The sequence below is a fragment of the Berghia stephanieae genome, chromosome 2, assembly GCF_034508935.2.
Source record: "Berghia stephanieae isolate SIO BIC M18660-M18661 chromosome 2, UCSD_Bste_1.3, whole genome shotgun sequence".
NCBI classification, from domain to species: domain Eukaryota; kingdom Metazoa; phylum Mollusca; class Gastropoda; order Nudibranchia; family Aeolidiidae; genus Berghia; species Berghia stephanieae.
Genome location: NC_088361.1, coordinates 119725129 through 119750169, shown reverse-complemented (window position 1 = coordinate 119750169; position 25041 = coordinate 119725129). Strand labels below are relative to the sequence as shown.

At 39.2% G+C, this 25041-nt stretch overlaps 1 protein-coding gene across 2 annotated transcripts; it reads left to right on the top strand.

The window, feature by feature from the left end:
- The first annotated feature begins 820 nt into the window (after positions 1-820).
- LOC144966433 (uncharacterized) lies at positions 821-24389 on the top strand. Of its 2 annotated transcripts, XM_078902918.1 has the most exons (11): positions 821-894; positions 3648-3782; positions 4336-4575; positions 8127-8350; positions 15371-15516; positions 17300-17448; positions 19242-19412; positions 19940-20113; positions 21756-21908; positions 23030-23251; positions 23926-24389. In XM_078902918.1, exons 2-11 carry the CDS (start codon positions 3657-3659, stop codon positions 24253-24255), a joined length of 1935 nt encoding a protein of 644 aa, XP_078759044.1. In that variant the 5' UTR covers positions 821-894; positions 3648-3656; the 3' UTR covers positions 24256-24389. The 2 variants fall into 2 exon arrangements, with proteins under 2 accessions (XP_078759044.1, XP_078759045.1); XM_078902919.1 differs by lacking the exon at positions 19242-19412 and having other exon boundaries at positions 842-894; positions 23926-24328.
- The last annotated feature ends 652 nt before the right edge of the window (positions 24390-25041 follow it).

Here is a 25041-nt window from a genome sequence, read left to right as displayed (position 1 = left end):
ATATATATATATATATATATATATATATATATATATATATATATATATATATATATATATATATATATATATATGTCGGGTGCGAGAAAAAGAACGGAGAAGTTTAGAAGAATTAACTGCCGGACTATAACGGATGAAAATCCAAAATTTCACCGTAATCAAAACATTGAATGGAACTTTAACACAAAATTTCAGAAAAATTGAGAAATATAGATTTTCATAATATCGTTACATTCGATATTACGGTATGCTTAGAATTTAAAACACCAAAACTTCAACTTTGCATAAATATGCGCCGGTAAGAATTTTAGGGAAAGCAATTCCGCAGGCAACGGGAGACACTTAAATGATAGGAGTTTTACACGAATTTGCATTTTTTTAAAAAATGTATCATTGTTATTTCGCCGTTTCTAACAATTAATTTAAAAGTACAGAGTTGTATTTAATCTATTATGTCAATATCGTCATAATGAAGGATAAAAAATGTTAGTGCCTTAACACGAATATCCTAATGTTTTGCTTCGAATAATATGTGTTTGCGGGGAAACGGATATCTAACTCCATGTAACATAAGAAATAGGCCAACCCTATCAACGTATACAAATAAACATCATTTTAGGGTCTGTAATGTATCGCATTTTCATATTGTCCATGACAAATATTTAAATAATTGATTTGACAGCATAATATGAAACCCTCATTATCGTCATCGATAGAAAACCATTTAAATTCCTGTGAAATTTGACCTTTACATGAATTAAATTTAAACTCATCGGGAAGACAACAAAGTTTAAGTTTGAAATTGCATTCATGCTTGGATATATATTGGCTGGACATTATATTTCAATTCTCTCCTAACGTTTTTATTCTACGTAAAGACTAAAGTATTTGAAGGTAAGCCAAAGAACACACTGTTATATTGATTGAAATTAAATGCATACTTATATAGCGCAGCATTTTTACAGGTTCACAAGCTTCACAATATTTATTTCTCAGCTGTCCAAATAGTTGTTTTTTTTTCTGAAATTATTTGAAGTACAATAATAAAATTATAATCGTTCCGCTTGATTTAATATTCAAAGAGACACTGTCGGATTTTTAGAATTTGTATGGATACATGAGTGTTTACACTTTTTTTGTTTACTGTCCAACTTACTATCCTCCCGAAGATGACTATATTCGTAAAAGAGCGAGGATGGAAGACCTTTTATAACGATCAGCATATAGGTAGACTAGAAAAAATAAGATGCCATCACTCTGAAACTGGAAGTTCAATTTCACAAGGTATGATAGAATGCACTTGGCCAAGGAGTTCACAACGTTGCCATCCGGAAGTATAACGGACCAACACACAAACTCTGTGTAACCATGAACTTTTATAGTCTGGTTAATAGAGTTTCGTGAGAACAACTCACAAACGCGGATGGCAAAAACAATAACAAAGGCCTGAGTGACGTCATCTGCATACTATCTATACCGTCCTCGGAAGAGTGATTTGACACTTCCAATGAGATTGGAACAGTTTTTGGACATCACACGATTGTACCCTATTAAGAGGACAGCGCAAATATTGATGCTATGCGTTTAGATAAAATACCATATTTTCCCTGGTTTGCCCAATTCAGCTCGAGAGAGAGAGAGAGAGAGAGAGAGAGAGAGAGAGAGAGAGAGAGAGAAAGAGAGAGAGAACCAATGAAAGGCTCAACATGTATCGCCACTATCCTGTCTTTCTCTTCGGAAGTCCTAGGTTTGAGAGTTTTTGATAAGGAGAGTCATTTTGATCGATCGATATTTGAAGGACGAGTTTTAGCTTAAATTTAAAATAGACTCTACGTGTATGTTTTTTTCACAGTTATTTTTCGTATTTTACTCGATAATCCAAGTTTTGTTTGAAGTGAGGCAAATAAAATAACGTTTTGACAGGGATCTATCTTTAAAATATTTTTGTGGTGGGTGTAATTCCTTTTAAAGTGGGGAAAATTTTGGTCTTGAGTGAGATTTTCATAGCCTTGCCACCCTCTCTATTTCCCTATCTTATCATAGTTCTTCTATGCGACTTTGAAGCTTTGCTCTGAAATGAAAACAACTGGTTTCACCGGAGCCATGTCCAAAATCTCTTGCTGGAGGAGAACTGGCAAGCTGGATTTGTTTGTTTGTTTGTTTGTTTCTTTTTTGCCAAGAAGATATTCCCTTGTTACTGATTTCTACAATATTGCAATTATTAGGTTCTTCGTGACTGCCGAAGTCATCGGTCACATTGCAAAATGACGTATCTACATAATAAAAAGTGTTCTCAGTTTTGAAATACCCAACATTGTAATAGGTTATTTTGTTCAGTATAACAATATGTTTGCTTATAGCTGCTATAGATAGTATGCGCTTAGCTAAGAAACTCATAACATTGCCATCCGGAAGTATAACGGACCAACACACAAAACTGTGTGTATCCATGAACGTTTATAGTCGGGTTATTATAGTTCAGTGAGCATTACTCATAAACGCGGATGGCAAAAAACAATAACAAAGGCCAGAGTGACGTCATCTTCGAACTATTTATAAACAAAGCAGCGTGTTTACATTAATTGAAAAAATATCAAATCGAAGGACAGCAATAGATCATGTGATGGATGACCAAGTTGGACGAAGACCTGAATACAGATCGCTCCCATTACCAACCAAGATAAAGTGCTTTTAGATCTACTTCGGATCTTTATTAAACTATTCCTTTATCTCCATTCTTTTTTACTGAAACTGAAATGACTCGGCTAGGCCCAAAGTGTTGTCTAGTTATAAGCATTTGTGCGATGTTGTAGTTGCCGGTAAACATCTCTATAATACTCTTCAACAGTCGCAACGTCATTTCCCTCGTAATGACGCATGGTAACTTTGTAACTGGCTCTTAACTATCGGAACAATGGCGGACGCCCTTATGAAATATTTCTCCGACGAGATAAAAGCGTATCCAGAGGGGAAAAAAACCCATTATAAATCTGATCATGTTTTGACTTTTACACATTCTGATCACAAGACATATGAAAAGTTCTAGCCAGCATGAAGAATAAAAAGTGCCGATTTTCTTTGTTTAGAACCACAATGGTTGCCGTTGCTGGGCGACGTGACATCAGACTATTGAATCCAATTACCCTTTTACTTTCTTTTCATAGTCGTCGCTTGCCATTTTTCGGGTGTGTTTTTGGGCAGTGTCAGGCTCTGAATTCACGAAGGCTACAGCCAAAGCCACTTGAAATATATTATTATATCTTCCAGCCGAATCAGGAGACCCTTCAATTTGTGAGTATTTATCTCAACGTTTTGACACGCTGTAACTATGTACAATCGCACGCATACCAACCAAAACTTTGTAAATAGTTTTCATGATCTGGAAGGCCGAAATTTGCAGCGAGCTGGCAGGCATGTCTGAAAAAGAGTTTGAGAATATAGATAGAAGGAAATTGACGTCAATCAGATATTTGTTATTGTTTTTAGCCAGCCATTTGTATGACTAAATTTTAATTGTATGAATCAGACGATAAACGTTTATTATTGTTTTGTGTGTTGGCACGTTATATCCGGCTGATGGATGTTATCAGTTTAGCATAGCATAAATATTCTGATATTTTACTGTTGATTTTGATGACGTCATACAGAGACCACAAATGAATTCAAGGAGCGCGACACGGCTATATGTTTTGGTTGTGCTTCTGGCCCAAACCTTGTCCTGGAGAGGAGCGTCAAGTGTTGATATTTTAGAGGAGCTATCACATCTGGTGGAAAATGAACAGGTGATATGGTTGTGATAATCATATTCTTTTTTAATTTTTTTTCCAGGTTTTGTTTTCTTTATAAAGTAAATGTTGATGTTTGGAGGTGGGAAATAAAATAATAAAAATGAAGCTGAGGACAAGCTTTAGTTTAATAAATGATGACAAATGATGTCGACGTTTCGGGATTACCCTTTTTTAACAATTTGTACAATCGATGAAATAGACATAAATCTACTATCGTTCTATTATATTATAGATTTATCGATTAATATACCAAAAAAGAGAAAGCTGAGATGTTCTACTTCATTATCGTTTTCTTCTTTCAACCAAAGATTATTGATAACTAAATATTTGATCAACGAGCATGACAAATTGTAGTGTCTTAGATAATTCGATGTAGCCTAATTTTAAATAGTTTTTTTTTTTTCATGTAGTTTGGTTTAACAAACAGGATAAGAAGTGTAGTATTCATATTTTTCTATTTCATAAACTTGTCCGAATTTAATTTATGTATATTTAATAATTCCATACGCATTTTAAAATCCTTTTAAAATAACCTTTTCCTTTTTAGATGACAGAAACAAAGCCGTTTCGTGGCTTTGGAAAGGGTTCAGAGCTGGAAGGAGCGTACAAATGCGACGTACGTTTTAATTTTCACGGAAATTCCGAGCGGGCCTTGATGCGTCAGTTGTTGAAAATTCCTTCCATCCAGTCCTTCATTATTACCTATGTAGCCACTCTGATTTTTGATGCTGCTCATTATGGAAAAGCTCCCCTGCCTTCTCAAAAGTCGGTTGAAAGAATTGCCAAGGTAGATTTTTTTCATAGCTTTGTTGAAGTCGCAACTCGTGTTCGAGATACCCCTGTAGGAAAACGAGATATCAAACATTGAATAGAACAGTATCGATTTTAAACCAACACACATCTATTTTAGTAAACAACAAAATAAAACCTATAAACCTGTAAACACTGAAGATGCTCGCTTTTGTATAAAGATAAAATATTTAATCATTATACTAACCATTCTTATAACAGGTAAAGCTAAATATGCACCATTTATGACACGGTGTCGTTTATTGTGTACCGCTTCACATCTAACCCTATTGATGTCTCGCCTATAACTCGGTTCCTTTTAACAACACCCACGCATCATTTTGCTGTAAACCCATTACCTGACGTCTTGGTGTGAATTAAATTAGAGAGGAACCATTCATCAACCGAGCAGGAAGTTTTCACTTTACCGTGATATGAAAACTGCTGGCGGGGGTATTGGGGGAAGAGGAAAGAAATTATTATGGCTTGTCTTATGGCGGAGTAAATAGCGCAGATGAAAGACGTTGTGGGTAGGGATGTCACGAAGGCTGCTGAACGGCGGGTGTCTAGTGCAACTATTTTAACTCTTCACCAGTGACACTGATTTTATTTTCTTAAAATAATAGTTTCGATTTATATTATTACTTTTCAAATGCAGAATTAACCGTTTCCATCACCGGGGCAGTAAGAGTATCGCGACTCAGGCTTTAATTAAAATATAATTGCTGTACCGTCTTTGCTGAAAACATTAAGATCTTGTTAGCTCAAAGTTGGAATGAATATCACCCTTGAAGGTTTTTAAAATTTCAACCACAGCATACCTGTGACCTTTATTGTCCGACTGGCGGGGAATTGGTTCGCTTTACTAACTCGAATGCACGCCCAAAAAGAAACTGGCCTCGCGTGTGCTGTGGCAGGCAAACCAAATCAAGCAAGAACATCGCCAAATATGAACCGTTGCTCGCTGTCTACCTGATTACCTGGCTACCTGCTTACCTGCCCACCTACCTACCTACCTACATACCTAACTACCTACATACCTAACTACCACTGGCGGTCGGTCAATAGAGCGAAGTTGTTTTGTGCCGCCCTATATTTTCCGTAGATTAGCATGTTAACCAAACAAAAAACTTCAATTTTAAAATTTTGATAAAATTAAAAATTTAGCACATACTGCTTTTTGTTTTGAATATAATATTTGATGACTCGTGCGTCGCTCCGCGAAGGTGGCGTCAAATCGGCACGTTTCATCTTTCCCCCGTTGCCTGCGCGGGGTGACAATGAGCGGAGGGTGTGGTATGGTGGGGACGTTTTTTGTTGTTGATATGAGCCAGTCTTCGTTTGGCCGTCCTGTCCTTATCCTATACTCTGTTGTACCTTGAAGAAAGTTAGTGTTACCACTCCCCAATCTCCCTCCACCCTCCCTCCCCAACTAACTATTGTCTTTCACTGCTTAAATAATTAGGCCAAGACGGCCAATCTAGCGATGCACGCCCTGAGGTCCTACTTGGGATAAATTAAAACCCTATCAGTTTTATCACTGAAAGAAGAGGCTTTGCTTCACTAAGATATACGGATGAAGAGAATGGCAATAAATATATATTTTATCATTGTTGGTTTTGCTTAAATATATATTAAATATCAAAAAGAACATTAAACAAAGTATGCACCGAGAAGAGCCCCATGGTACTATAAATAAAAATCCCTGACCCCACGGAGTCCTTCATCCCCGCACACTCCCAACGATCCCTACTCAACTTGTATTGTGTGCATTGTCTAATAATAGTATAATTATAAAGATGTCGCTGATTGTGTATGAAGTTAACAAGTGCTTTGCGTTTGGAATTTAATGTGGATTTTTAAATTCAATTATTCTAAAGTTGTGTGTCATACCGTTAGTATTCAGAGAAAATGTCTTATCGCTGTTGTCATTGTTTATGAAACCTACCTGTTTTTATCTTTGGAAAGATTTCTTGAATCATTTTATTTTAAAAAGTTATTTCTGTAATTTGTAATCAATCATGAATCATGTTGATTTTTAAATTGAAAATCAATTTCGACACTTATCCCCTCAAGAGAAAATCGTGGTGAAAGATTTAGGTCCACACAAACCAGTGAATTTTAACTTAGTTTCTAACACTCCGGGGAGTCAGCGCCGATTTAATGATTATTTTTAAACTGTTGAATGGCTTACTGCCAGTGTAAGTGAAAGCCGTAAAACGCTTCATTGTTTTTATTGCTTGATTTTTGGTGATGTAAGCTAAAACGGACAACAGGAGGATTCAGTGATATTGCGCACATCTCTCAGGCACTGAAGAAACATTCTGAATCAAATAGCCATGTCACAGATGCTGTTAAATATAAACTTTTCAACGTTGTAGATATAAGAAATCAGTTGGAAACAGGACATGCTGCGTCTGTGAGTCGTTATAATGAACAGGTGAAAGTTAACAGACCCGTTTTGTACAAGATAATTGATGCTCTTTTGTGAGTATGTCTCATTAATATTCTAACACACACACACACACACACACACATACATGCACACACAAATATACGCACATATGCAAACATATGCACACATAAAGACAAACAATTGCAATACCCCCCTCTCCACACACACACACACACACACACACACACACACACACACACACACATACAAAGTAGGTCAAATTTAGTTAAATTAACTAGACCAATAAAATTTGATTCTGTATTTCGGATTTGTGCCGCCTTAAATACAATGTGACCAACCGCCCCTGCTACCTACCTACATACCTGCCTACATCCATCTATCCATCCATCCATCAATCCATCCACCCATCCATCCATCCATCCATCCATTCATGCATACATACATACACACATACATACATACATACATACATACGTACATACATACATACATACATACATACATACATACATACATACACACATACATACTTATACTGTAATAAATAAATGCATTTTTACATTCGCTATTTTTAGAGGAATATGCACATATCATTTTTTCCCCTTCTAATTCATCCATAACTTTATGGGGGTCCCGATAACTCAAATGGTAGAGCAATCTGTACCGAGCTCGATCCCGGTCGGAGTCGAGATTTTTTTTCTGACCCCTGTCCACACATAATTAAGTAGCTGTGTTTGCTAGATCTGACGGAATGTACTTTGCATTTGGTTTGCGTCCTATCCAAAGAGTAGCAAGCAATTGCTTTTGTCCGTTTCACGATAAGGAAACCAGGATAACTCCGGCTTCATGGGCCTAATGGCTCTGACGGACTACTTACTCATTTATAACTTTACCATTGCTAAATCAACACTTTTCATCCCTGGCTAATACATCCAGGTTTGTGACGGAATGTACTTTGCATTTAGTTTGCGTCCTATCCAAAGAGTAGCAAGCAATTGCTTTTGTCCGTTTCACGATAAGGAAACCAGAATAACTCCGGCTTCATGGGCCTAATGGCTCTGACGGACTACTTACTCATTTATAACTTTACCATTGCTAAATCAACACTTTTCATCACTGGCTAATACATCCAGGCTTGTGAGGCATTCATCTACAAGAACTCAGGATTCAACACTTCGCTTATGGCGTTCTTTCCACAAGAATATGACGAGACGCTTCATTACTGGGTACAAAAACCGGGAGATATCATCGCCGTTACCCGGATTCTTAAAGACATGAACATTCCTAAGGAAATGCTTGTTTCACTCCAACTGGGTGACAATCGTCCTCCACATTTGACTGAACTCTTCGGATCCGAGTAAGAATAAATACATTTATTTTTATTTTTGAAGAACACCTTTCTTTCAATTTGGGCAGAATTAAGATGACCTTCAACATGTAAAAAGCTAGAATTGTGAAGACCCGGTGAATAAAACCCGGGTACCCGGCGCCAGCAGCGAATTGTAGTAATCGGCAACTTGCATATCGGATCACTAGAATACTTTTGATCCGGCCCAATTAGGGTGTGTCTTTTTTACGAAACCCGCCGAAACCCTGCGAAACCCGCCGAAACCCGCCAAAACCCGCCGAAACCCGACGAAACCCGACGAATCCCGACAAAGTTATGGGAAGTAGGTGGCAGTGGGGAGTGAACCTAGAACTCAGGGAAGTGTACACCATTGGGAAGTGAACCTGGGACTGGGTTTCGGCGGGTTTCGTAAAAAAGAACTAGTGCTTTTTTACGAAACCCGGCGAAACCCGGCGAAACCCGACAATATCCAGCAAAGTTATGGGAAGAAGACAACTGTGGGGAGTGAACCTGAGACTCAGGGAAGTGTACACCAGTCGGGAGTGAACCTGAGACTAAGGTTATCGGCCGGTTTCGGCGGGTTTCGTAAAAAAGAATTAGTGCTTTATTACGAAACCCGCCGAAACCCGCCGAAACCCGACAATATCCGGTCAAGTTATGGGAGTTTAGCAACAGTGGAGGTTGATCCTGGGAATCAGGGTGGTGTACACCAGTGGGGAGTGAACCTGGGACTATGTAAAAAGGATATCAGTGGGAAATAAACCTGGGACTAAAGGGTGATGGATACCATTGAAAGTTGAAGCCGGATATGGGAGTTGAGTACCAGAGGAGAATGAACCTGACACTATAGGAGGTGGGCGCCAGTGGGGAGTGAACCTGGGACTCAGGGAATTGCACACCAGTGGGGAGTTAACCTGGGACTGTGTAAAAAGGTTATCAGTGGGAAAGAAACCTGGGACTAAAGGGAGATGGATACCATTGAAAGTTGAAGCCGGATATGGGAGTTGAGTACCAGAGGAGAATGAACCTGACACTATAGGAGATGGGCGCCAGTATGGAGTGAACCTGGGACTCAGGGAAGTGCACACCAATTGGGAGTTAACCTGGGACTGTGGGAGATGGATAACTGTGGGTATCCGAGCCGAACTATAGGAGTTGGGTACCAGAGGAGAATCAACCTGACTCTATAGAAGGTGGGCGCCAGTGGGGAGTGAACCTGGGACTCAGGGAATTGCACACCAGTGGGGAGTAAACCTGGGACTGTGTAAAGAGGTTATCAGTGGGAAATAAACCTGGGACTAAAGGGAGATGGATACCATTGATAGTTGAAGCCGGATATGGGAGTTGAGTACCAGAGGAGAATGAACCTGACACTATAGGAGGTGGGCGCCAGTGGGGAGTGAACCTGGGACTATGTAAAAAGGATATCAGTGGGAAATAAACCTGGGACTAAAGGGAGATAGATGCCATTGAAAGTTGAAGCCGGATATGAGAGTTTGGTACCAGAGGAGAATGAACATGACACTACAGGGGGTTGGCGCCAGTGGGGAGTGAACCTGGGACTATGTAAACAGAATATCAGTGGGAAAGAAACCTGGGACTAAAGGGAGATGGATACCAATTAAAGTTGAAGCTGGATATGAAAGTTTGGTTCCAGAGGAGAATGAACCTGACACTATAGAAGGTGAGCGCCAGTGGGGAGTGAACCTGGGACTATGTAAACAGGATATTAGTGGGAAATAAACCTGGGACTAAAGGGAGATGGATACCATTGAAAGTTGAAGCCAAATATGAGAGTTTGGTACCAGAGAAGAATGAACCTGACACTATAGTAGGTGGGCTCCAGTGGGTAGTGAACCTGTGAATATCTAAAAAAGGATATCAGTGGGAAATAAATCCGGCTTCAACTTTCAATGGTATCCATCTCCCTTCTGTCCCAGATTTATTTCCTACTGATATCCTTTTTTACATAGTCCCAGGTTCACTCCCCTCTGGCGCCCACCCCCTATAGTGTAAGGTTCATTTTCTTCTGGTACCAAACACTCATATCCGGCTTCAACTTTCAATGGTATCCATCTCCTTTTAGTCCCAGGTTTATTTCCCACTGATATCCTGTTTACATAGTCCCAGGTTCACTCCCCACTGGTGTGCAATTCCCTGAGTCCCATGTTCACTGGCGCCCACCTTCTATAGTGTCAGGTTCATTCTCCTCTGGTACCCAACTCCCATATCCGGCTTCAACTATCAATGGTATCCATCTCCCTTTAGTCCCAGGTTTATTTCCCACTGATATCCTTTTACATATTCCCAGGTTAACTCCCCACTGGTGTGCAATTCCCTGAGTCCCATGTTCACTGGCGCCCACCTTCTCTATTGTCAGGTTCATTCTCCTCTGGTACCCAACTCCCATATCCGGCTTCAACTATCAATGGTATCCATCTCCCTTTAGTCCCAGGTTTATTTCCCACTGATAACCTTTTTACACAGTCCCAGGTTCACTCCCCACTGGTGTGCAATTCCCCGAGTCCCAGGTTCACTCCCCACTGGCGCCCACCTTCTATAGTGTCAGGTTCATCTCCTCTGGTACCAAACTCCTATAATTCGGCTCGGATACCCACAGTTATCCATCTCCCAGTGTCCCAGGTTAACTCCAAATTGGTGTGCACTTCCCTGAGTCCCAGGTTCACTCCACACTGGCGCCCATCTCCTATAGTGTCAGGTTCATTCCCCTCTGGTACTCAACTCCCATATCCGGCTTCAACTTTCAATGGTATCCATATCCCTTTAGTCACAGATTTATTTCCCACTGATATCCTTTTTACATAGTCCCAGGTTCACTCCCCACTGGCGCCCACCTTCTATAGTGTCAGGTTCATTCTCCTCTGGTAGCCAACTCCTATAGTTCGGCTCAGATACCCACAGTTATCCATCTCCCACAGTCCCAGGTTAACTCCCAATTGGTGTGCCCTTCCCTGAGTCCCAGGTTGACTCCCCACTGGCGGCCATCTCCTAAAGTGTCAGGTTCATTCTTCTCTGGTACCCAACTCCCATATCCGGCTTCAACTCCCAATGGTATCCATCTCCCTTTAGTCCCAGGTTTATTTCCCACTGATATCCTGTTTACATAGTGCCAGGTTCACTCCCCACTGGCGCCTACCTTTTATAGTGTCAGGTTCATTCTCCTCTGGTACCAAACTCTCATATCCGGCTTCAACTTTCAATGGTATCTATCTCCCTTTAGTCCCAGGTTTATTTCCCACTGACATCCTTTTTACATAGTCCCAGGTTCACTCCCCACTGGCGCCCACCTCCTATAGTGTCAGGTTTCTTTCTCCTCTGGTACCCAACTCCCAAATCCGGCTTCAACTCCCAATGGTATCCATCTCCCTTTAGTCCCAGATTTATTTCCTACTGATATCCTTTTTACATAGTCCCAGGTTCACTCCCCACTAGCGTCCACCCCCTATAGTGTCAGGTTCATTTTCCTCTGGTACCAAACTTTCATATCCGGCTTCAACTGTCAATGATATCCATCTCCCTTTAGTCCCAGGTTTATTTCCCACTGATATCCTTTACATTTTCCCAGGTTAACTCCCCACTGGTGTGCAATTCCCCGAGTCCCATGTTCACTCCCCACTGGCGCCCACCTTCTATAGTGTCAGGTTCATTCTCCTCTGGTACCCAACTCCTATAGTTCGGCTCGGATACCCATAGTTATCCATCTCCCACAGTCACAGGTTAACTCCAAATTGGTGTGCACTTCCCTGAATCTCAGGTTCACTCCACACTGGCGCCCATCTCTTATAGTGTCAGGTTCTTTCTCCTCTGGTACTCAACTCCCATATCCGGCTTCAATTTTCAATGGTATCCATCTCCCTTTAGTCCCAGGTTTATTTCACACTGATAACCTTTTTACACAGTCCCAGGTTAACTCCCCACTGGTGTGCAATTCCCTGAGTCCCAGGTTCACTCCACACTGGCGCCCACCTTCTATACTGTCAGGTTCATTCTCCTCTGGTACCCAACTCCTATAGTTCGGCTCGGATACCCACAGTTATCCATCTCCCACAGTCCCAGGTTAACTCCAAATTGGTGTGCACTTCCCTGAGTCTCAGGTTCACTCCACACTGGCGCACATCTCCTATAGTGTCAGGTTCATTCTCCTCAGGTACTCAACTCCCATATCCGGCTTCAACTTTCAATGGTATCCATCTCCCTTTAGTCCCAGGTTTATTTCCCACTGATATCCTTTTTACACAGTCCCAGGTTCACTCCCCACAGGTGTACACCGCCCTGATTCCCAGGATCAACCCCCACTGTTGCTAAACTCCCATAACTTTGCCGGATATTGTCGGGTTTCGGCGGGATTCGGCGGGTTTCGGCGGGTCTCGGTGGGTTTCGTAATAAAGCACTAATTCTTTTTACGAAACCCGCCGAAACCGGCCGATAACCTTAGTCTCAGGTTCACTCCCGACTGGTGTACACTTCCCTGAGTCTCGGGTTCACTCCCCACAGTTGTCTAAATTCCCATAACTTTGCTGGATATTGTCGGGTTTCGGCGGGTTTCGGCGGGTTTCGTAAAAAAGCACTAGTCCTTTTTTTCGAAACCCGCCGAAACCCAGTCCCAGGTTCACTCCCCAATGGTGTACACTTCCCTGAGTTCTAGGTTCACTCCCCACTGCCACCTACTTCCCATAACTTTGTCGGGATTCGTCGGGTTTCGTCGGGTTTCGGCGGGTTTCGGCGCGTTTCGGCGGGTTTCGCAGGGTTTCGGGGGTTTCGGCGGGTTTCGGCGGGTTTCGTAAAAAAGACACACCGGCCCAATTATTTTAGTAAATGGAAAATGATCTAATATTTTTATATTTGAAAGGAACAATAATCCAGAAGATTTTTTAATATCTTCGCAATAATTTAATGGAAAAAAAATACATGAGTCTTGGCTACAATGATTCTTTCATAGAAATAACAAATCACAATTAGGCTGACGGGCCATAGAACTACACGCTACATGCCACAGGCAACATGCTACACGCTACACGTTTCATATCCTGGGCTATATAATCACACTATCATGCTACATGCTTCATATTTTGCCAGAGACAGAGGGGTTATATTTTATTTTCTCCGAAGATGAATTCTTCCAACGAAGGATTTTGCTTTTCTCACGAAAGAGAAGAAAACGAAAGAGACAAAGCATATGGTGCCGAGAACATTTCCTTCTCAGAGAATCATGAGGAGAGTTCCAGCGTACATTCCGTCATCTTCTTGAGAATCCTGATGAAAAACTCTTCCCAGATCCCAGAGAAGGGGCCTTGCCCTTACCATTTCAATCAATTTTTCCTTGTTGTCGTCTAGGTTCCCCGGATCTAGAACTAGACGTGTAGCAAAAAAGTGAGAATGTCCATTTCTTTCTACACGCGTGTAGCATGTAGCGAGTCCCGTGTACGTGTATTGAGTTGTATGGCCCCGCATAAGAGAGATAACGAGGTTTCACTTTTCTATACACGTTTAAAACGTGTGGCATGCAGCCTGTAGTTCAGCCCGTCAGCCTCAAACAATGAGAAAACATTATATATATATATAACATTTTGGTCTCCTCGATGGGATACCATGCGCCAATAGGATTCAACAGTCGTAACGTCACTTCCTTCCTAACGACGCATGGTAACTTAGCAACACTGGCTATCTAAACTATCGGAACAATGGCGGACGCCCGTATGAAATATTTCTCCGGCGAGCATAAAGGGTATCCAGAGGAAGAAAAACCCCATAAATTTGATCATGTTTTGACTTTTACACATTCTGATCACAAAGCATATGAAAAGTTCTAGCCAGCATGAAGAATAAAAAATAATGAGTTTCTTTGTTTAGAACCAATATGGCCGCCGTTGCCAGACTATTGAATCGTATTTGACATATCGGGGAAAAGAATGACCTTTCCTGCCTGTGACCTCCTACAAAAGTAGCCGGCAACCTGATCCGGTGTATTAGTACTACTCGGTGTTTGAATACTTTTGATTCGGTGTTGTTGTTGAATATTCCAGATCCAGTGTTTGTTAACTGATGTTTAATTTATGGTTAAAGTTACGTTTGGTTGCAGAATTATTCCGTCTTTCATTCTTGTTCAAGAAAAAAAGTTGTCCGTTGATTCATGAAATTAAATAGTAATTTTCAAAACGCTTGCTCTGAAGAAAAAAATTAGAGGAAAATTTGATTTTGAGATTATCTCTCTTTTTTTTTTTGTCACGTGCTCTATTTTGTTGAGAAGTATTCATTAATGCTGACCAAATAATGAAGTCAAAATGCCAGTCTTTGGCCACAAAAGAAAACAAATCGTGAGTTGTATTCAATAGTTAAACCAATGGGACCACTTGTTTCCATGAGCACTTCTAACGACAATTCACTAGGCGGTGCAGAAACCAAATAATAACGTCAAAATGCCAGTCCTTTTGGGTTTCAGTGTCAGGTACCGTCAACTAACTATAGATAGAATGCGCTTGGCCAAGGAGTTCACAACATTGCCATCCGGAAGTATAACGGACCAACACACAAACTCTGTGTAACAATGAACTTTTATAGTCTGGTTAATACAGTTTAGTGAGAACAACTCACAAACGCGGATGGCAAAAACAATAACAAAGGCCTGAGTGACGTCATCCGCATACTATCTATAAACGTTTAAGGTTATACATAGTTTGTGTGTTGGTCCATTATATTTGCGGATGGCAATGTTGTGAGCGTCTTAACCAAGCGCAAACTATCTATAATATTCATCCTTGTGATCGCGGATCTATCAAAAACTTAAACCTGAAACTATTTAATATAATAATATGATTTGTGTGCTCGCATGTGTTTGTCTTCATATGTGTGCTACTATTGGTGTTTGGGTGAGTGTGTGCCGTGGGTGTATGTGTGTGTATGTATATGTGTGCGTGCGTGTGTATATCATATTATTACAATTTAAATACCTCTTTTCTACTAGACACAATACTATTCATGAAAGGTACTTTCGTTTAATATTCAACCCAGACGTACAATTGAACGGGATCAACTTCCGCCTGACTTTGACTCTACAGGTGTCCACCTCTCTTTCGGCGCCCTTTTATACCTTTTTCAAAATGACTATCCAAAAGCCTGGGCCACATGGAGCAACAACAACCCCAATATAACTTCAGGTAAACTTAATAGATTATAATTGAAATTATCATTGCAAATAATCAAGGACGGTAACTTCTTTTTTTCTTCTTATTTTTCATTTTTTCAAGATTTTTTGCCACATTTTCATTTTGGTTTTGCCCACCCGCCCCCCCCCCCCTCTCTCTCTCTCTCTCTCTCTCTCTCTCTCTCTCTCTCTCTCTCTCCTCTCTCTCTCTCTCTCTCTCTCTCTCTCTCTCAGTTTTCATATCTATTATTGAAGTAACATTATTTAAAAACAATCGGTTGATCAAGAAAATGTGGTCTCTTTAAATGGTAAATAGCGAATTGATGTACACCGTTCAACTAGCATCATGGTTGTATACACGTTTGTTATATATATATAGTATATATATATATATATATATATATATATATATATATATATATATATATATATATATATATATATATACTATATATATATATACATACATACATACATACATACATACATACATACAAACATACATACATACATACATACATACATACATACATACATACATACATACATACATACATACATACATACATACATACATACATACATACATACATACATACATACATACATACATACATACATACATACATACATACATACATACATACATACATATAGCCTTTTATGTGTTAAATGAACTACACAAAATAATAGAGAATAATCAAGATTTAATCACAGCTTTCTTAGTAGTCAGCCTCACGATTCTCTTTTCACTTATCTTCCCTTCCCTCTTCTTATCTTCGACACTCTACAAACTGGATTCGATTTGACTCCAATCTGATATAATATCTTACCATTTTCATCATTAATTAGAACAGGAAATGACGTGAGTAGAAAAATGCCAAAGACTAAAGAGAATCAAACGTTTTGAGGCGATGAGGAGTTGAATCCTGGACCCTACTGTTACGACACATCCGCCTGTCCATGACTGGGACGCTCTACAATGGACACGATTCACCAGTCCAAAAAATGGTTTCAAATGTATTAACTATCAAGCTTGTGTTGAGCTCATAAGCTTAACTGCCAGCTTGCCAAAGGAACTTTCTTGGTGTTTGTGTGTTGACCCCATGAACCCAAGAAGTCGCGAGATGGACTCAAGATAGTTTCTATGTTTGAAACCACCATTTTTTTTCAGCTGTGGATAGCATCGATTGTAGAGTGTCCTTCTTGTGGACAGGCCGAAGTGTCCTAACAGTCGGGTCCTGAGTTCAACTCCCCATCGGCTCAAAACGTTTTCATTCTCTTTTGTCTTCTGCACTTTTCTACTCACTTCATTTCCTATTATTTTAAATGTAATAATATTGATTATATTCTCCATACGCCTGTTCCACTCACTTTTCTGAATCATTAGAACAATGAGCTATATGACTTTTGAGCTTCGAAACGTGTTCGCTGAGAATCGCTTCCTATCGCAATCAACTCTCTCTCAGTAAAAAAACAACTAAACAAAACAAAACGGTAGAGTCAACATCAAACCCCACCAATTATGGTTCAGTTCAAACTATTATACACTTGATACAAAACGCTTGATGTTCTTTATTGAATTAGTTTATATGTTTATTTTCGTCAGGCAGCAATTGTGTTGGAGGGAGGCATATAATCGAAGCTGATTATTTCGAGTATCAACAACACTTACTCCAATATCTTAACCAAAAAAAATAACTATTAAGGCATTACGGTGCCTTAGAATTTGTCCCCCCCCCCCCTTCCACCCTTCACTCTCTTATTTAACTATTGACTTTTGATGTCTTCTCCAGTATTTGATGCAGGGAAAAAATACGCTTATAGGCCTTTCTCAGACGACCCTGATGCCAGCTTCATCGATCCCAGGACATATTACATCTCCAGACACTTCCTGGATGAAGCAAAGAGACAAGGACGGGATTTGGCCCTACTGACTACATGGGTATAGAACTTTTAATATATTATGCTACTTACCGCCCCAAAATGGGTTTATTATGTCGGGATGATTCCTGTGGTAAAAATTGAATTAATGCTTGAAAAAAAATATGATACCGGGTAAAGTTTTTATTCTTTATTGAGCAGAATGACTATAATTTCTAAACCTGACAAGCCTAACACTTCATATTTCTAGTTGATTTATTGTTGGAATCCGATTACTTATTCTGATGTAATGTCGTCTTGAAAAACAAGCGAGCTGTTATAAAGCGCAATGTTCACTAATCGTGCTCAAAACGCGATACAAAGGGTCCCTGACCAACAGCAACACATGTAGAACGAGACAGGACGTCTGACAAGCAATATTACAATTTTTCTTACTGACAGAGACATCGCTGTTAACGGTCAGGTAATCAATTTACACATGAGTACGGTGAGAGAATGTGAGGAAAGAGCCTTCTCCAAGGACTCAACTTTGCGCCAAGCGAGGTTCTCAGTCAGTGTCTTGTTTTATCATAACAAAGTGAGTCAACTCACTCCTTTTAGTTACCGAACTGTACAGGAATCAAACGCGGACGCTTTATCTCGGAATTTCTTTCAATTTTCTACCAACAAAGTGAAACAACACACGGTGGTTCTTTGTTATTGTTTTTAGAACACCTTTCGATAATCAATTCTCACTAATTAAATGTTTGAATAGAACTATATAAATGTTTTAGGTTACACGTAGTTTTGTTTGCTGGAATGTTTCATGTATTTGTTACAGCCTTAAACAATTTAAATCGAAGGACAAGCTATGCAATCATGTATCGAAAAATTAATGAATCTGACCTTAACCGTTAAATGATTTTCCGTACACAGCACCGAACGGATGTTGTATTGAATTAATGACTTCTGACCTTCATCTTTTAAGGTGATTTTCCTTGTTCTGCACAGAATCGAACTTGTATTGGGTTAGGTCACCATTACTTTTTACCTCACTTAAATAGTAAAAACAAAGAGGAATGATAGGCAACAATGTGATTTATTCTTGTTGTGTTGACACTTCAAATGAAACTAAAATCTAATTCTAATCTCGAATGACTTCAAAATTATATTTACTTTTCTTATATTGTCATGTTTACTGATTTTGACGATGATTTTGTTGGGAATTGTACATCTGGGTCGTTTTCATAAACGCGGATTAACGCTAAGTCTCTGACTATCTATGACTTTAGTCAAGGACTTGAAAAATCAGATTTCATGTGAGCTGACTAAGCAAGTCCCAGACTAAAATCACGGCACCTTTAGACTAAGTTTGGCCAAGTTTTAGTTATTTGCTGAGGCAGGACTTCATGCCTAGTCTGAAACTAGTCACTAGAATACATCATAGCGTCGACAAGATAGCAGCTGTTTTTAGATTGAGAGAGCTTCGATTCGGAAGGACAATGCGTAGGTTACGTCAGAAGCAAAAAGTGTCCTGTTGATATTGACACTGGCTTTAAAAACTGTTCGAAAATTTCAGACCGTCGAGAAAACACTTTTTTTTTCTGAGTAGAAACTCAAATTACGAGAACTTCGCTCTAGACTCAAGCAGGTTTGGTTCGAAGAAAAACCAACAACGATTATAACGTATAATGGAGACAACAGTTATCCTACTGGTGTTGCGAATGCTTGAAAATAAACATAAAAACAGAAAGAAAAATATGTGGTTCGTCTGAAATACACTTTTTGATCTGTATATTTTGCTGTTTATTATATATATATATATATATATATATATATATATATATATATATATATATATATATATAAATCTAGGCTACAACCTTGAAGGAAAATCGGATAAATCATGAGAGAGGCGAGGTTTTGCCATGGTCAACCAACAACGTGGATGTAGCAGTCATTGCCAATTATTTTGCTGGGATAATTTCATCCGTGACATTTGGCCTGGTGGATCCACATGCCATCAACGATGACACTGACTTTAATGTAAGTAGCAGCAACAACAAAATGAATAGTAAAAACATCAATAATACATCGCATCAAATCTAGACAGATGGCAGAAAAGTATATGTCAGGTCTTGTCAACAAATATTACGATCTCGAAATAAAAACAATAGAAGTGAAATAGCGGATACAATTTTGTGCGAGAAGAGAAAGACCATCTGCCGTCTGCCTGGATTTTAAGTGATGTATTAATGTTGAAACTGTTTTTGCTATTGACTGAAAAAAGGTTTTCAGCCCGAAACGTTTGCGTTTGGTGTGTTGTTCTTTTCCGAAATTGTTATATTCATTTCTGTTCATTACTTCGTAATTGATTTTATTTCAAAGTAGTTGAAAAAAAGTGGCCACCAGTTTCCAGCAGCTATAATTTTTTTGTCATATAAATATGAGACACTGAATATTGCATAACAGGTCAAATTGACCAAAGGAATGCTGACTATTGTAATATACTCTTATGTGAGTTAAAAACCACTTTATATAAATCTTTAAAATTTCTGCTTTACCACACTCAGATACTCCTAGATTCGTGTGCTGACTTTGTGGTCTATTTATTGGAGATCAACTTTGCCGACCGTATTGACATCGCAGTGCTGTACTACCCGTCTTTGATCCAGACTTACTGGTTCATCGGGAGGGGCTTGATGCTCATGGAAAACGGTAGAACAAATGGACCTCTGCACGTACCGGTAAGTGTTATGGACTGAGAGGTTTTTCACAAAGAGACAAGTGCTACACCTGTCGAAATTGGCTTCACATTCCAGGGGGGGGGGGGGGGAATTAAATCTTACTAACTTCACCACAAATCATTATTTTTTTTATTGTGTGTGTGTGTGTGTGTGTTTGTGTGTTTGTTTGTGTGTAAAACTTGGTCAGGATAAATAATCACAACAGCACCATGACTATAGATAGTATGAAGTTGACGTCACTCAGGTCTTTGTTATTGCATTTTGCCATTCGCGTTTATGAGTAATTTTCACTAAACTGTATTAACCAGACTATAAACGTTTAAGGTTACACATAGTTTTGTGTGTTGGTCCATTACACTTCCGGATGACAATGGCAGTGACCAACACACACAACTTTGTGTAACCTTAAACCTTTATAGTCTGGTTAAAACCGTTTAGTGAGAATTGGATTCAATATATAGTATGCAGATGACGTCACTCAGGCCTTTGTTATTGTTTTTGCCATCCGCGTTTGTGAGTTGTTCTCACTAAACTGTATTAACCAGACTATAAAAGTTCATGGTTACACAGAGTTTGTGTGTTGGTCCGTTATACTTCCGGATGGCAATGTTGTGAACTCCTTGGCCAAGCGCATTCTATCTATAGTCTGATGTCACGTCGCCCAGCACGGTGGCCATCGTGGTTCTAAAAGAAAATCTGTACTTTTTATTCTTCATGTTGGCTAGAACTTTTCATATGTCTTGTTATCAGAATGTGTAAAAGTCAAAACATGATCAGATTTATAATGGTTTTTTCTCCTCTGGATACACTTTTATGCTCGTCGGAGAAATATTTCATAAGGGCGTCCGCATTGTTCCGATAGTTTAGAGCCAGTTACTAAGTTACCATGTGTTATTACGAGGGAAGTGACGTTACGACTGTTGAAGGGTATTGCTCATAAACGGGGATGGCAAAAAGCAAAAACAAAGACCTGAGTGACGTCAACTTCATACTATCTATTATCTACTAAATTATAAAGACCGTTCCACATGGAACTGGTATCTCAGTGTTGTGTCTTGTTTAAATTAATTGTGTGATTTCGTGAATTTGTTCACTCTTAAAATGATCTCGCCTGATAAAAAATAGCGTTACCAGGAGTGCTGTCTTCCTATGTGGAATATGTGATAGACGTCAAGTGACACGAAGGTACTAACCAAAAATACAAAGACACGAATAAAACAACGTGGCAACTCAAAGTTCAGCATAAAAAAAAAAGAAAAGAAAAAAGAATAATTTTTAAAAAAAGAATCGAAAGCAAACATTTGATATCCACGCACATATAAACATTTTGAAGTACCAGTCTTACGTTTTGAAGTCTTGTACAACCATCTATTTATACGCACTCTGAGTTTAGATCGAGATAACTATCAATACGAGGATTCCCTCTCCTTGATCCGACTTTTCCTTCTTATCTCTCTTCATATAATTTTTTCTCTCCCCCTTCTCCTCTCCTCGGGCTTTTCCTCCTCCACACCTCATCACCCTCCTCCTCTTCCTCCTCCTCTTCCTCCTCCTCATCTTCCTCCTCTTCTTCTCTTCCTCCTTCTCGTTCCCCTCCTCTAATTAATCAGTTTATTTTCTTAATTACACTTTTTAAATCTAGGCTTTGGAAAGATATTACCACAAACTTGCAAAAGTGATGAGAAACGATATCACTAATCGGCTTATAGAGATGAGAACGATCGGATACAACGGTGATGTATTCTATGACGACTTTCTGGGCAATGCAGACTTCAGCTACTATGACAGACCAATTGTAAGTAAGATTATATCAAATAAAATAGACGTGTTTTGACTTTTGAATATTAAAACACAGCCATTGGAATAACCTTTGACATTTATCAGCTCTGAAACGCAAAGTTTTGTCTTTGGTGAATTATTTGAAGGCAATGGTCAATCTTAAAACAAAGAAAAACAATTAAATGATGTTTTATGGTGTACCACCATTGCCCTTGAGAACAACGGATCTCTTTAAGATTAACTTCTCTATTTTTGCAATTTTTCTCATGATGTCTTATAGGGACAAAATCACAAGGCCGATGAATGAAATAATTAATTGATTTAAAATTCTCGTCAATCAAAACAATATAATTGTAGAACGCTTTTCCAACCTGCACAAGATATTTTAACAACAGGTTTGATAATAAACAACTCAATGGTCAGTCTTCAGCTACTTTACCATCAAGACTTACGATCGTTCTATAGTAACGTAACACGATACATGCTTAATGTGATAATGAGTAAAATGATTTTTTGTTCTTTTCAAAACTAAATATATCCTTTGCAGTGAGTATGTGCCGGTCTAGGGGGAAGCGTGGCTCAGCGGTACGGTCTTTGCTTCGTACCCGGAAGGTACCGAGTTCGATCACCCGCCGCTGAGCTGTGTGGCCTTGATTAAGTCACCTCGCCCTAGCTTAATTTGTGGCGCTGCACTGCGGCTAACGCCAGGGTTATTCCAGTCTTTCCTTGGAATAGACCCTAGCGAAAAATTTACCCTATGGGATGAATAAAGGGAATTTGATCTTTTTTAAAATTAGGTAAGTCAGGGACAAGCCTCCTCTCTAGTATCTCTAGTTCATGTAGTATGACGTGCACATATAAGCAAGTCTGATAACCGAAGTAACTATGGGCTTGATTTAACATTGTTGTAATGGACAATGATTTACGTTGATTTGAGAATGTTTCCATTACAACAATGGGCCGATAACAATTTGGGTTATCAGACTTAAAAATAAGTACACGTTGATATAGGGCTGTCACATATTCATGTTTCGATGTCATGTGTGGCTTCATATTCGAAAATGCTTTGATTTTTATTATTATGTAAAGTACTGATTGGCCTTTATCTCAACATCTCTCTATAATATATTTTATAAGAGGAGGCATGAAGATCGTATATTCACTACGTCAATGGCAGCTAACAGCCTTCTGACCATTTGGACAGTCCACGATCAAGGGAATGGTCTCCGATGGATTGAGGGCACACCAGACATCGTGACAGAGACAGTGCAAGGATGTGCAGGATGGCTACAAGCAAACACACTCACGGGAGAATACAGTCTGACAAGCATTTTCTTCTCCCGTGATTTCAACTTTGATGTGAGTTATATAGAAAGTAATATTTGAGACTTAGATATTATTTTAATTGAAAAAAAAATTGAGCTTTTATATAGAGCATTATCCACTAAATGTGCTCAAATTGCTTTACAAGGGGTCTCTGGCCAACAGCAACATTTAACATGTAGGACGGGACATGACGCCTGTTAGGCGATATTATAATTTTTCCGGACAAAGACAACGCTGTTAACGACCTGGTACTCATTTTACATCTGAATACGGTGAGAGAATGTGAGTAAAGAGTCTTTTCCAAGGACTCAACTATGCGCCGAGCGAGGCTCGAACCCAGGACCTTCTGATCCGAAAGCGGGGGTGTCATACCACAAGACCACATAGCCGCACAATTTTATTTCCTTAAAATCATTTACAGATTAAGGATCAAAAGAGTTTGGCATTGTGAGAAAATTTGGACTCAGAGAATGGTGATATCAAGTCAAACATTTTTCTCAGCCCGTCTGCATATAAAAATTAATACATTTTTTTAAAGTATACTTTTTTTCTTTTTGATTGACAAATCCACTCAGAATTGAATAATCTTGAGGGTCCATTTTTTCTAGGGACGTTTTAATGGACATGGATTGGGTCAACTCTCAAACTTTGATGTAAAGCTGTATTTCTTGCTTACATTAATATGTCGATTTCCCGTTGATTCCCAGGCCTTGCCTTTTTGGTATCCAGCAAATCGATTTGAATACATCAACGGGACAAAGATCGAGAACTTTACTATTATACCTGACGAATTGGCGCCAATCGGGGTCCAGGGATATGTAGAACCTGCTGAGTACGAGGACATGCTGAAGGTTGAACAGTTTGGGATACCAAGGCCGGGGGAGTTCAATGGGTGGAATAACTCGACAGGATCACTCCTATTTTTCAGTAGCGATGCATTTACTTACGCAAGTGTTATGATGACATTGTCTATGGCGGATCAGCTGGAAAAAATATTGACAGCGCATTGGAAGAATTCCGCAAAATCAATAGCATGAAGAATTTGAAAATATTAAAATGTGCAGTTCGTGAATCAAGTCGAAGTTAAAATACAATTTATTTAGACATTTATATATGCTGAAAATCTATACGTGGTGGCTTAACTGGGATTTCATAAAGATATTTTTCAAAATTGCTCTTAATTATTGATCGATGTCCTTTAGTCCAGACAGTGCTCTATAAATTGAATTAACAATTCAGAGCATATTGAAATGAGTAGAAACCGACTCACATTCTTCCAAGACGGCCGTTTCTACGCACAATGCGTTTCGTCAGTTGGATGATCTTCCCGGATGGAGGGTATTTTCGTGGTATTCTTTGTGGGTGTTATAAATATGGTGCGTGAACGAAGGTCCGTGGACGAACGCTGGTGTACATACCCAACCACACAGCAACACTTAGATATGTAGGACGAGACGCATGACGATCTTACAATTGTTTTTTAGACAGAAATATCTCTGTTAAAATCCAGGTAGTCATTATACACCTTAGTGCTGTGAGAGAATGTGAGTAAAGAGCTTTTCCAAGGACTCAACTATGCGCCGCTTGGAACTCGACACTAGAATTTTACTATCTGAAGGTGAGTGTCATACCACTAGACCACATATCTGCACACATTTTATATATATATATATATATATATATATATATATATATATATATATATATATATATATATATATATATATATATATTCTTCACTCAATGTATTTCGTCAGTTCTGACATTATAAGATCTGACGAAAACATTGAGTGTAGCTACAGCTGTCTCCGACGAATGTGAGT

Coding starts and splice junctions, on each gene's coding strand:
- LOC144966433 (XM_078902918.1), top strand. CDS start 3,657: ATGAATTCAAGGAGCGCGACACGGCTATATGTTTTGGTTGTGCTTCTG. Junction 8,351..15,370: donor ACTGAACTCTTCGGATCCGA/GTAAGAATAAAT, acceptor TATTCAACCCAG/ACGTACAATTGAACGGGATC. Junction 21,909..23,029: donor GCTACTATGACAGACCAATT/GTAAGTAAGATT, acceptor ATATTTTATAAG/AGGAGGCATGAAGATCGTAT.